Source organism: Haliotis rubra, unplaced genomic scaffold (assembly GCF_003918875.1).
Source record: "Haliotis rubra isolate DU_JTF1 unplaced genomic scaffold, ASM391887v1 Scf734, whole genome shotgun sequence".
Classification (NCBI taxonomy): Eukaryota; Metazoa; Mollusca; class Gastropoda; order Lepetellida; family Haliotidae; genus Haliotis; species Haliotis rubra.
Genome location: NW_025767451.1, coordinates 435,262 through 449,768, shown reverse-complemented (window position 1 = coordinate 449,768; position 14,507 = coordinate 435,262). Strand labels below are relative to the sequence as shown.

At 43.7% G+C, this 14,507-nt stretch overlaps 1 protein-coding gene across 1 annotated transcript; it reads left to right on the top strand.

Moving 5' to 3' along the window:
* Positions 1-8,166: 8,166 nt before the first annotated feature.
* On the top strand, positions 8,167-12,713 carry LOC124259737. Its single transcript, XM_046693927.1, has 3 exons — positions 8,167-8,311; positions 11,413-11,616; positions 12,255-12,713. Exons 1-3 carry the CDS (start codon positions 8,245-8,247, stop codon positions 12,434-12,436), a joined length of 453 nt encoding a protein of 150 aa, XP_046549883.1. The 5' UTR covers positions 8,167-8,244; the 3' UTR covers positions 12,437-12,713.
* The last annotated feature ends 1,794 nt before the right edge of the window (positions 12,714-14,507 follow it).

Genomic DNA, 14,507 nt, shown 5'->3' with positions numbered 1-14,507 from the left:
GGTATAGTCCCCTGAGATAGTAGTCTTGTTCCCTAAATACCCAGCACCATGCACGTGGGTGTACTACACATACTGGTATAGTCCCCTGAGATAGAAGTCTTGTTCCCTAAATACCCAGCACCATGCACGTGGGTGTAGCTACACATACTGGTATAGTCCCCTGAGATAGAAGTCTTGTTCCCTAAATACCCAGCACCATGCACGTGGGTGTACTACACATACTGGTATAGTCCCCTGAGATAGAAGTCTTGTTCCCTAAATACCCAGCACCATGCACGTGGGTGTACTACACATACTGGTATAGTCCCCTGAGATAGTAGAGTCTTGTTCCTAAATACCCAGCACCATGCACGTGGGTGTACTACACATACTGGTATAGTCCCCTGAGATAGTAGTCTTGTTCCCTAAATACCCAGCACCATGCACGTGGGTGTACTACACATACTGGTATAGTCCCCTGAGATAGAAGTCTTGTTCCCTAAATACCCAGCACCATGCACGTGGGTGTACTACACATACTGGTATAGTCCCCTGAGATAGAAGTCTTGTTCCCTAAATACCCAGCACCATGCACGTGGGTGTACTACACATACTGGTATAGTCCCCTGAGATAGAAGTCTTGTTCCCTAAATACCCAGCACCATGCACGTGGGTGTACTACACATACTGGTATAGTCCCCTGAGATAGAAGTCTTGTTCCTAAATACCCAGCACCATGCACGTGGGTGTACTACACATACTGGTATAGTCCCCTGAGATAGAAGTCTTGTTCCCTAAATACCCAGCACCATGCACGTGGGTGTACTACACATACTGGTATAGTCCCCTGAGATAGAAGTCTTGTTCCCTAAATACCTAGCACCATGCACGTGGGTGTACTACACATACTGGTATAGTCCCCTGAGATAGAAGTCTTGTTCCCTAAATACCCAGCACCATGCACGTGGGTGTACTACACATACTGGTATAGTCCCCTGAGATAGAAGTCTTGTCTCCTAAATACCTAGCACCATGCACGTGGGTGTACTACACATACTGGTATAGTCCCCTGAGATAGAAGTCTTGTTCCTAAATACCCAGCACCATGCACGTGGGTGTACTACACATACTGGTATAGTCCCCTGAGATAGTAGTCTTGTTCCCTAAATACCCAGCACCATGCACGTGGGTGCACTACACATACTGGTATAGTCCCCTGAGATAGAAGTCTTGTTCCCTAAATACCTAGCACCATGCACGTGGGTGCACTACACATACTGGTATAGTCCCCTGAGATAGAAGTCTTGTTCCCTAAATACCTAGCACCATGCACGTGGGTGTACTACACATACTGGTATAGTCCCCTGAGATAGAAGTCTTGTTCCCTAAATGCCTAGCACCATGCACGTGGGTGTACTACACATACTGGTATAGTCCCCTGAGATAGAAGTCTTGTTCCCTAAATACCTAGCACCATGCACGTGCGTGTACTACACATACTGGTATAGTCCCCTGAGATAGTAGTCTTGTTCCCTAAATACCCAGCACCATGCACGTGGGTGCACTACACATAGTGGTATAGTCCCCTGAGATAGAAGTCTTGTTCCCTAAATACCTAGCACCATGCACGTGCGTGCACTACACATACTGGTAAAGTCTACTGAGATAGTAGTCTTGTCTCCTAAATACCTAGCACCATGCACGTGGGTGTACTACACATACTGGTATAGTCCCCTGATATAGTAGTCTTGTTCCCTAAATACCTAGCGCAAGGCATTGTAAGAACAACTCCAAAATGTTAATGTAATAAGAGAACGTGAATGAACACAATATTAATTGAAGAGTTAAAACATGTTTGTTTGTCGACAACTATCTACAGCGATATTTTCGAAATTATCACCTTTCTTTAAGTGTATTCTATAACTCTTCGGTCGATCTGGATTATATCCTCGACCACATTGGTAATAATTATACAGGAATGATCTCAGTACTCGGTTTCATGATATCTAGCAATCCGCTTAGTTTCCGGGTGATCACCGCTGATCAGGCACAGATTGGACGTACTGGAGGATATATTTCAAATTGTATTAATTTATAGTTTTTGTTTCTCTTATAAACCCTAATGTAAACTTCAGAAAAGCGACCAACCAATTTTGGAAGAAACAACAAGTATTAGGGTGATTCAACTTCAAGGATGTCTACAACAGCCGAGATATTAAATTCCATGTCTTAGACACTTCAGTCAATCTTTTGATTGTCTTGATTTCATTTCACCGTGTCACGTGAGAACCATATTTAGTCATGTACCTCGCAACTTAACTCTCCACTTCAGGAACACCATGCGAGGAGAGAGACGTCACCAACACAGCAACATCGTCAGAGATGGCTCTCCTTGTGGCCGATCACATTAGACAACCCACTACCAAGTCATGAAAACCTTCGACACGGCCGAACCTGTCGGCAGAACGTGAACGTCGACATCTCAAACGCTGCTGACAGGACGGAGGCGCAGAATGGCCTCTGACTAGTCGTGTTCCATTTCTTAGTGGCGATGTTTGACACTCATATTTGCACTCATTCCAATGCTCCAAAGATATTGCATGAACTGCGGTATATTCGTCCCCCGGCATGATACCTCTGAAGTGTTTCATTGACGTTGGTTGGCGTCAGTGAGCTGCGAGACCTGATTAAATGTATGCTGTACATGTGCTTCTGAAGACAGAATCTCAACACGTCACACAGTAAATCAAGGGCAAGTCAGTAACACAGCAGGTCTTTACTACGGGAACCACCACTTATGCATCAAGTCCTACCTAGCGCTACCGCCACTAACATAGCAGTCCATACCTTGCAATACCGTCACTAATACAGCAGTCCATACCTTCCGCTACCCACACTTATACATCAAGTCCACACTTGAACTACCGTCACTAATACAGCAGTCCATACCTTGGGCTACCGTCACTAATACAGCAAGTACTACCTTGGGCTACCGTCACTAATACAGCAAATTTAACCTTGGGCTACCGTCACTAATACAGCAAGTACTACCTAGGGATACCGTCACTAATACAGCTAGTACTACCTGTGGCTACCGTCACTAATACAGCAAGTACTACCTATGGCTACCGTCACTAATACAGCAAGTACTACCTAGGGCTACCGTCACTAATACAGCAAGTACTACCTTGGGCTACCGTCACTAATACAGCAAGTACTACCTTGGGCTACCGTCACTAATACAGCAAGTACTGCCTTTGGGCTGCCGTCACTAATACAGCAAATTACTACCTTGGGATACCGTCACTAATACAGCAAATTACTACCTTGGGCTGCCGTCACTTATACAGCAAAATTACTACCTAGGGATATCGTCACTAATACAGCAAGTACTACCTTGGGCTACCGTCACTAATACAGCAAATACTACCTGTGGCTACCGTCACTAATACAACAAGTACTACCTTGGGCTACCGTCACTATACAGCAAGTACTACCTTGGGCTACCGTCACTAATACAGCAAGTACTACCTTGGGATACAGTCACTAATACAGCAAGTACTACCTGTGGGCTACAAATCACTAATACAGCTAGTACTACCTGTGGCTACCGTCACTAATACAGCAAGTACTACCTATGGCTACCGTCACTAATACAGCAAGTACTACCTTGGGCTACCGTCACTAATACAGCAAGTACTACCTTGGGCTACCGTCACTAATACAGCAAGTTCTACCTTGGGCTACCGTCACTTATACAGCAAGTACTACCTTGGGCTACCGTCACTAATACAGCAAGTACTACCTAGGGATACCGTCACTAATACAGCAAGTACTACCTTGGGCTACCGTCACTAATACAGCAAGTACTACCTAGGGATATCGTCACTAATACAGCAAGTACTACCTTGGGCTACCGTCACTAATACAGCAAATACTACCTGTGGCTACCGTCACTAATACAACAAATTACTCACTTGGATACCGTCACTTAATACAGCAAATATACTACCTTGGGATACCGTCACTAATACAGCAAGTACTACCTTGGGCTACCGTCACTAATACGGCAAGTACTACCTAGGGATACCGTCACTAATACAGCAAATACTACCTGGGGCTACCGTCACTAATACAGCTAGTACTACCTTGGGCTACCGTCACTAATACAGCAAGTACTACCTTGGGCTACCGTCACTAATACAGCAAGTACTACCTGTGGCTACCGTCACTAATACAGCAAGTACTACCTAGGGATACCGTCACTAATACAGCAAATATAACTTTGGGCTACCGTCACTAATACAGCAAGTACTACCTTGGGCTACCGTCACTAATACAGCAAGTACTACCTTGGGCTACCGTCACTTATACAGCAAGTACTACCTTGGGCTACCGTCACTAATACAGCAAATTTAACCTAGGGCTACCGTCACTAATACAGCAAGTACTACCTTGGGCTACCGTCACTAATACAGCAAATTTAACCTAGGGCTACCGTCACTAATACAGCAAGTACTACCTAGGGATACCGTCACTAATACAGCAAATTTAACCTAGGGCTACTGTCACTAATACAGCAAGTACAATCTAGGGATACCGTCACTAATACAGCAAATTTAACCTTGGGATACCGTCACTAATACAGCAAGTACTACCTTGGGATACCGTCACTAATACATCAAGTACTACCTTGGGATACCGTCACTAATACAGCAAGTACTACCTTGGGATACTGTCACTAATACAGCAAGTACTATCTAGGGATACCGTCACTAATACAGCAGTCCATACCTTGCGCTACCCACACTTATACATCAAGTCCACACTTGAACTACCGTCACTAATACAGCAGTCCATACCTTGGGCTACCGTCACTAATACAGCAAGTACTACCTTGGGCTACCGTCACTAATACAGCAAGTACTACCTTGGGCTACCGTCACTAATACAGCAAGTTACTACCTAGGGATACCGTCACTAATACAGCAAATTTAACCTTGGGCTACCGTCACTAATACAGCAGGGATACCGTCACTACTACCTTGGCTACCGTCACTTATACAGCAAGTACTACCTGGGGCTACCGTCACTAATACATCAAATTTAACCTAGGGATACCGTCACTAATACAGCAAGTACTATCTAGGGATACCGTCACTAATACAGCAAGTACTACCTTGGGCTACCGTCACTAATACAGCAAGTACTACCTATGGCTACCGTCACTAATACAGCAAGTACTACCTAGGGATACCGTCACTAATACAGCAAGTACTATCTAGGGATACCGTCACTAATACAGCAAGTACTATCTAGGGATACCGTCACTTATACAGCAAGTACTATCTAGGGATACCGTCACTAATACAGCAAATTTAACCTTGGGCTACCGTCACTAATACAGCAAGTACTACCTTGGGCTACCGTCACTTATACAGCAAGTACTACCTGGGGCTACCGTCACTAATACATCAAATTTAACCTAGGGCTACCGTCACTAATACAGCAAGTACTATCTAGGGATACCGTCACTAATACAGCAAGTACTACCTTGGGCTACCGTCACTAATACAGCAAGTACTACCTATGGCTACCGTCACTAATACAGCAAGTACTACCTTGGGATACCGTCACTAATACAGCAAGTACTATCTAGGGATACCGTCACTAATACAGCAAGTACTACCTTGGGCTACCGTCACTAATACAACAAGTACTACCTTGGGTTACCGTCACTAATACAGCAAGTACTACCTAGGGCTACCGTCACTAATACAGCAAGTACTACCTAGGGATACCGTCACTAATACAGCAAGTACTACCTAGGGATACCGTCACTAATACAGCAAATTTAACCTTGGACTACCGTCACTAATACAGCAAGTACTACCTTGGGATACCGTCACTAATACAGCAAGTACTACCTAGGGCTACCGTCACTAATACAGCAAGTACTACTTGGGATACCGTCACTAATACAGCAAGTACTACCTTGGGATACCGTCACTAATACAGCAAGTACTACCTATGGCTACCGTCACTAATACAGCAAGTACTACCTTGGGCTACCGTCACTAATACAGCAAGTACTACCTAGGGATACCGTCACTAATACAGCAAGTACTATCTAGGGATACCGTCACTAATGCAGCAAGTACTACCTTGGGTTACCGTCACTAATACAGCAAGTACTACCTTGGGCTACCGTCACTAATACAGCAAGTACTACCTAGGGATACCGTCACTAATACAGCAAGTACTACCTGGGGCTACCGTCACTAATACAGCAAGTACTACCTTGGGCTACCGTCACTAATACAGCAAGTACTACCTTGGGCTACCGTCACTAATACAGCAAGTACTACCTAGGGATACCGTCACTAATATAGCAAATTTAACCTTGGGCTACCGTCACTAATACAGCAAGTACTACCTTGGGCTACCGTCACTTATACAGCAAGTACTACCTATGGCTACCGTCACTAATACAGCAAGTACTACCTATGGCTACCGTCACTAATACAGCAAGTACTACCTATGGCTACCGTCACTAATACAGCAAGTACTACCTATGGCTACCGTCACTAATACAGCAAGTACTACCTATGGCTACCGTCACTAATACAGCAAGTACTACCTATGGCTACCGTCACTAATACAGCAAGTACTATCTAGGGATACCGTCACTAATACAGCAAATTTAACCTTGGGCTACCGTCACTAATACAGCAAGTACTACCTTGGGCTACCGTCACTTATACAGCAAGTACTACCTGGGGCTACCGTCACTAATACATCAAATTTAACCTAGGGATACCGTCACTAATACAGCAAGTACTATCTAGGGATACCGTCACTAATACAGCAAGTACTACCTTGGGCTACCGTCACTAATACAGCAAGTACTACCTATGGCTACCGTCACTAATACAGCAAGTACTACCTTGGTTACCGTCACTAATACAGCAAGTACTATCTAGGGATACCGTCACTAATACAGCAAGTACTACCTGGGGCTACCGTCACTAATACAGCAAGTACTACCTTGGGCTACCGTCACTAATACAGCAAGTACTACCTTGGGCTACCGTCACTAATACAGCAAGTACTACCTAGGGCTACCGTCACTAATACAGCAAGTACTACCTATGGATACCGTCACTAATACAGCAAGTACTACCTATGGCTACCGTCACTAATACAGCAAGTACTACCTATGGCTACCGTCACTAATACAGCAAGTACTACCTTGGGCTACCGTCACTAATACAGCAAGTACTACCTATGGCTACCGTCACTAATACAGCAAATTTAACCTTGGGCTACAGCCACTAAGACACTATAAAATTCGCTTGTGTTAGGTAGATATTACTGATGTGTCTATGTCGTTGTTGGGAACACTGGATCCTGACGTCAGTTTCACATTATGGCCATCCCTGTCCCAACCATCTTCTTCAGGGCTGTCTCCACTCTTCAACATCCACCATCTCCTTTCTCTCATTGTCTCTATCTTCGCTCTCACACTTTCTGTATTCCCTCGTTTCTGTCTGTAGTTGTCTGACTCTCTCTCCCTAGTCTATTCACTCTGCTTCGTTTCGAGAGTTTTCTCTCACCTACTCCATTGCCCCCTTTGTACCAAATATCTCCGTGAACTTCCTATTGTCGGGCAACATCGCGGGTATACCCAAACAGTCAGGCATATACACACACAGGGCGAGGTTACATCTGTAGTTTACACTTCCCATCCATTATACCCTCCCGGCTGACCTATACACGTGGCCACCAATACCCCCGCTGCACCCATTCATTCACCTTGATATTTGTTCCCTTGTCATCTGCTATACAAAACTACTTTTAATTCAACATTTGCCACCATTTTCTTGCCATTCTTGATGATGCTGCAGAAGAATGTCACGGACAACGTTTTCCGCCATATACGTTCCTATCATTCTATCAGCTAGACAAATATCCCTCGCTGCATGCCGTCGACACAGGGCATGATCAAACAAAGCAAAACCCCGGGTCTATTTCATTACAACCGAAATACGACATACTTTGGACAAATTAAAATCCGGAGAATATTCATGCAGTAGCGTGGAGTCACATTCTCATAAGTAGGCATTTACATAAGGGGAGGGCACCTGCTCCACGCGCCCTATAATAGACGGGCCTCACAGTATTTCGGCAGTTCTGCTTTTGGAGTTTTCACATATAGACGTTAAACGAATTACTCGACTTTTCATCCACCCGGTTTTGTACAATATGTTGAAGTTGTGTAATGTCGCTATTGCTCTGCTGGGGCTTGTCCTAGCTGTTGAAGGATTAGCAGGTAAGTGGCTCTTCACTTGGTGCCAGTTATGTAAACTGTCATTGACACAAGTCTATTGACGTAGCATTAACTCAACACCGACGCCATTGTTATTCTGTTAGGGACAAAGATACGTTAGTTTATTTAGCAGAGCTCTTGTCTTAACACGTTGGCCCAGTAAGTGACCTGCGTTAAATGTCGTTAATGGTAACACAGTGTCGGTAAATACATTGTTTCGGTATACAGATGTTTAGTGTCATGAGCTCTGTGTTATTTAGGGGCATTACGGTAACCTTATAGTAACAGAGTACAGTCTTCCCTCCAAAGTCTCATGTGTAAAGACCAGCACTGATAATCTCGGGTGTGCTATGGTTGGAATAGAAAGGAACACCGTTAAACCCATTCAATAGGTGTCTGTCGCCGTATTCTTTACCTTTACGCGTAAGGTACAACCACGAACCTTACATTCAAACCTTATCATTTTTAAAACAGGTATAAGTAAATAAATACTAAATATGGTTTCAGCAATATTACAACAATAAGCAGCAGGATTTCTTTCAGTATTCAACCTTGTCCACTTGCAATGTTAACGGGTCAAATCTGAATGTGTGTCGTGTAAGATTGGTACCAAGTATTCAGTTTATTATTGTAACTTTTTGTTTAGTGTAATATGTCACCAGAACTCACTTTCGTTCTGCCGTACGCGGGTCCTTCAGTCACCAGAACTCACTTTCGTCCTGTCGTACGCGGGTCCTTCAGTCACCAGAACTCACTTTCGTTCTGCCGTACGCGGGTCCTTCAGTCACCAGAACTCACTTTCGTTCTGCCGTACGCGGGTCCTTCAGTCACCAGAACTCACTTTCGTTCTGCCGTACGCGGGTCCTTCAGTCACCAGAACTCACTTTCGTTCTGCCGTACGCGGGTCCTTCAGTCACCAGAACTCACTTTCGTCCTGCCGTACGCGGGTCCTTCAGTCACCAGAACTCTGCCGTACGCGGGTCTGCCAGTACCAGAACTCACTTTCGTTCTGCAGTACGCGGGTCACTTCCTTCAGTCACCAGAACTCACTTTCGTTCTGCCGTACGCGGGTCCTTCAGTCACCAGAACTCACTTTCGTCCTGCCGTACGCGGGTCCTTCAGTCACCAGAACTAACTTTCGTCCTGCCGTACGCGGGTCCTTCAGTCACCAGAACTCACTTTCGTCCTGCCGTACGCGGGTCCTTCAGTCACCAGAACCCGTAAACAGGTTACAACTTTTCAGGTACATTTGGCGGAGTTACACAAAAGTGACAAAAATGATGCCCGATACAATTCTCTATTTTGTCTTTTATCATATATATATATACGATTTTTTAGGTGAACAGCTGATTAGTCCTTGACAGTGTTCATGACGGTGCCATCGGTGGTATCCCAGTATTTGGATAGTGATCCATAAACACATTCTCTTGATTTAGTCGTAATTGTACAATCGATTTTCAGAACTATTCGTATATCTCTGTGTTTCTGTATGTGCGCGTGCACGCACGAATGATTCTGAAAATATAAGCGACGAAACCATTTCCATTAAAAAATTATATATACCATTGAATGTAGTAGATATGTCACGGGTGATATTAATTGGTTATGGTTGTATATGGATTTACTATGGATTTAGTAAATCATCCATAATGTGCTGTGAATCCATGCAAACACACACATTTTGTGCAAGCGTCATTTATGATGTGAAGATGAACATGATCAGGGTAATATTAGACATTTACAGTGAAACGTGGCAGTGTGTTGCTGAAAACTGAACATTGTTCTGATATTGTTTTATACTCAGGAACAGCTTAATTTAATTGGCATCATGGCAGCTGGAACAAGACAGAGCATGAGCTGTTAACGTTTCACAGTCAGTTCTTAGCAGATTACAATCACGATGTCGACAGACAAATGACGTTGATAACAGATCTAGCCAACCAAGGGCGATAACTGGTCCACAAGACAGTCAAGTTTTCGGATGAATCAAAGTTCACTTTGGACTTTCTTGACAGAGTGTAGCATAGACCAACTGAGCGTATTCATGCTGTTAACGTATATATAATTTACATGGAATGAATTTTGAGTGACTCAGTAACAGTGCTGATTTGGATCGCTGTGATTCACATAAGACCTTTAGACGTTATTTACGCCTGTGTCACTAGGCAGTACAACCGTGACATCATCCTGGAGTACACGGGGCGCCGTATGCGCGCCGACATGGGTGTCCGTTTGTGTTTCAGTCGGACAACGCAAACGCACAAGGGCTAGTAGTACCTCCATCTAGAGAACTTCCCCGCCTTACTATGGCCAGCACTTGGTCAAGACTTGTCATCCGTCGAACATGTGCTGAGATAACCTTGAACGACGCTCACGCCACCGTCAACAACCACCGACCTCTCACAACGAACTTGGCGTTTCCTTGCAGGAAGATTGAAATGGAATAAGCCAATAAAAGGACTATGCCTCGTCGAATCCTAGGTTGGCCAATCATCTAACAAACTCTATGGTTCTCTGACGTTCAACGACTAACACAAATCTCAGCCAGATGTCACTGTCACACTGATAAACTATCTATCTCATTAAAAGATCATTAGTTTTGACACTTTTGCATTGAATTTACCCTTGTTTTGTAAATATTAAAGGTCGTTCAGAGACATTCGTATGTAGTTCTTTCACACCCAGCTGTATGTAGTGTCTCCAGAAACAGTTATTTGGTATTTACATTTTTCCAAAGTTTGAGACACAATCCAGCGATCACTTTTTATCAAGATGGCAAAGAGCACCATACAACGCAGAAGTTGTATACAGTTCCTATAGGAACAAGTCCTGTATGTGTCCTTCAGCAACAACCATACACAGTTCACAGACAGTCGACTATTTTGGTATTTCTCAGACAGTGGTACATCGTCCTTCTGAAACAGACGTACATAGTTCCTTCGGAAGAGGTCGCATATAGCTTCTTCAGCAACAGTCATAAGTAATTCCTTCAGAGGCTTCAGAGATAGTGTCTTCTGAGGCAGTCGTGTTAAGATTACTGGTTATCTGTCAGAGAGAGTGACCGGTCAGTACTAACCACTATCTTGCGTCATGTTTACTTTCAGGGGTACCGGATTCCCGGTGTAATAATCTGCCGGGCGGCACAGGGAACGTGATGGCCGACGGCAAGATGTGCAGACAGTATCTATCTTGCTGGGACTACCTCATCACCGGCCCAATGAACTGCGCTGGTGGCTCCATCTTCAATTCATCAACCGGCGATTGTGATGCAACAGAATGCATCGAAGCGAGAACAGGATTTGTGGACGGTGAGTTCTCCTCCCATCACTAACTTTACACAGATACAAATCAATGTTCCGGTAACAGCCGAGCCCACAAATACCACAAAACAGTAACTTCTACTACTGTCACGAGGTTAACTGTTTATGAATGTCTGCGATCGTTGCTACTTATAGTTCTTCTTTTCATCTTCTTCTTCTTCTTCTTCTTCTTCTTCTTCTTCTTCTTCTTCTTCTTCTTCTACTTCTTCTTCTTCTACTACTACTACTACTACTACTACTACTACTACTACTACTACTACTACTACTACTACCACTACTATTTCTGATGCTATAACTACTACTACTACCACTACCACTACTATTGCTGATGCTATAACTACTACTACCACTACCACTACTATTGCTGATACTATAACTACTACTACTACTACTACGACTACCACTACTATTGCTGCTGCTATAACTAGTACTACTACTACTACTACTACTACTACTACTACTACTACTACTACTACTACTACTACCACTACCACTACAACTACTACTGCTGCTGCTATAACTACTACTACTACCACTACCACTACTATTGCTGCTTCTATAACTACTACTACTACTGCTGCTGCTACTACTTCGACTACACACTGTAGTTTTGTGTTTTTCTCCAGGGTGTGCCTTCGAGGGTGCTCTGCCAGAAGACTGCAGCCGGTACGTCGTCTGTGTTAACGATCTGGAAATGCAGTTCCAATGCGGCGAGGGAACCTACTACAGCAACGAACTGCTCGTGTGCGTCAATCCCATGGAATATCCGGACATTCCGCAAAAACAGAACTGTAACTACATTAACTAATAACTACACCAGTTGCATCTACAACAGATGCAACAGCTACATCTACAACAGATGCAACAGCTACATCTGCAACAGCTACATCTGCAACAAATACATCAGATATAACTTCAGCGCTTGCAACTATTCCGCCGTTGACAGCTAATCAATATATCATGGGAAAACAATGTTATTCAGAGAAATATAAAATAAGAAATGTTTCGCAAAATGGCTCAGAATAAATGTTTACAAAAGTAAAAAAAAAACAGTGCAAGAGGACAAATAAAGACTAAAAGCAGTATTTTGCAGTTGTTTTCTTTCTCTGACATTAATTAGTAACACATTGAGTTATGTGCTACCAAGAATGTTTGGTGTAGAACCTTGTTATGTAAGAAGTGGACCAGCAGGGTGGACAATATGGACATGTGGTTAGTTGTACTCAGTTTTGGAGCAGGCATCTATCCTTTAAGCCAAGACGCTGCTAAGCATTACGTTTTAGTATCGTCATTTGATCCTTGCCGCATCTGATGGTGGGTTAAGCCTGGCGGTTAAAGTGTTGGCTCGTTTGAGCCGAAGCCCGGGTTCAATTCACCACGTGTGAAACCATTTCTTTATTGCTAAAAGTGAGGTAAAACAATACCCGCTCATTCCTTTTACATTTTTATTCTATAATATTGCACTGAACCTTACGTCTTAACAAACAACAGCTTCATCTTTGGACAGCGTCAGTTTGATACGTGTGCGTAAAAATGGAACAATCTGTTTCACATTTTCAGAAGGGGCTGTGACTGAACGGTGTTTCATTGGGTGTCTGTAAGGACTGTAAGGGGTCAACCGAACCACCATCACCATCATAAATCTCAAATGGCACGAGAAATTTACAGACCCATCAGTAAACCCATTGTGTGGGGGTTGTCACCTGGCCGATTAGTTACCTGGCCGATTGTACAGTCATCGTGGTATGATACGTGGTGTTACCTGTTCTATAGTGTTGTCTATTCGTAAACCGCAAGCGTTGTCTAGTCGACGTCGTTCTATAAACCGCAAGCGTAGTCTAGTCGACGTCGTTCTATAAACCGCAAGCGTAGTCTAGTCGACGTCGTTCTATAAACCGTGAGTGTTGTCTTGTCGACGTCGTTCTGTAAACCTCTAGTGTTGTCTAGTCGACGTCATTCTGTAAACCTCTAGTGTTGTCTAATCAACGGTGTTCTATAAACCGCGTTCTTTTTCAGACAAGTCATTCATCTAACCACTTGTTTGTAAAGGCGATGTCGATCTATAAACCTAAACGTGGTATTGTTTCATTGTACTGCATGCTAAGGTAGAACTGACCTACCTGACAATCGTGGGTAGGATTCACAGATAAAAACGAATCGTCAAACATCGCAGATTCACGCTGTGCCCGGCTGTATCTGAGTTTGATGATTGGTCGTAAGGAACAGAAGAAATACAAAACTCTGTTGTCAGTTCCACACACTTTATTAGCACCATTCCACAATAATGATTCATGTTGCACCCCTATCTCAGGAAGTTGGACAGATAGGTATACGAAGCATTTTACTAAATGGTCGTTAGAACAGGAGAGGGTATAGAGAGTGAATGTCCTTCGGCAGATTCCATTTGGAAACTGGAAGGAAGTTTCAGAATGTTTTCCTCACAACTCTTCATTGCGTCTGTGTTCAGCCTTGACCTAGGTTTCTGCCATCCCTTTGTCCCCAAATAAGAACGATGAATTGCAAAATAACTAACATCGGAATTTGTACTTAAATATAAATACGGTGCTTGCAATGAATGTATTTTCCCATCACTAGAAAAGGTTCGTCACTTCAGCCTCTTCTGTCAGGACGGAACCATCTCAGAACTCGTGGTTCTTGAGGCTAGGAACAGCGCCAATTTGTGAATATTTTCTTCTGTTGTGTAATCAATATCGCATATAACAAATATCTTATACATATACATATACAACAACACCCAGTGGGCATGACGATATAGAAGTAGCTGGTACAAGAGCACAACGCCTTTAGAAAGTATGGGAGCCACGACATTGCAGCATCGTAGCAGTGGAAGATGCCGCTGCTGATGCCATCTTCTGTAC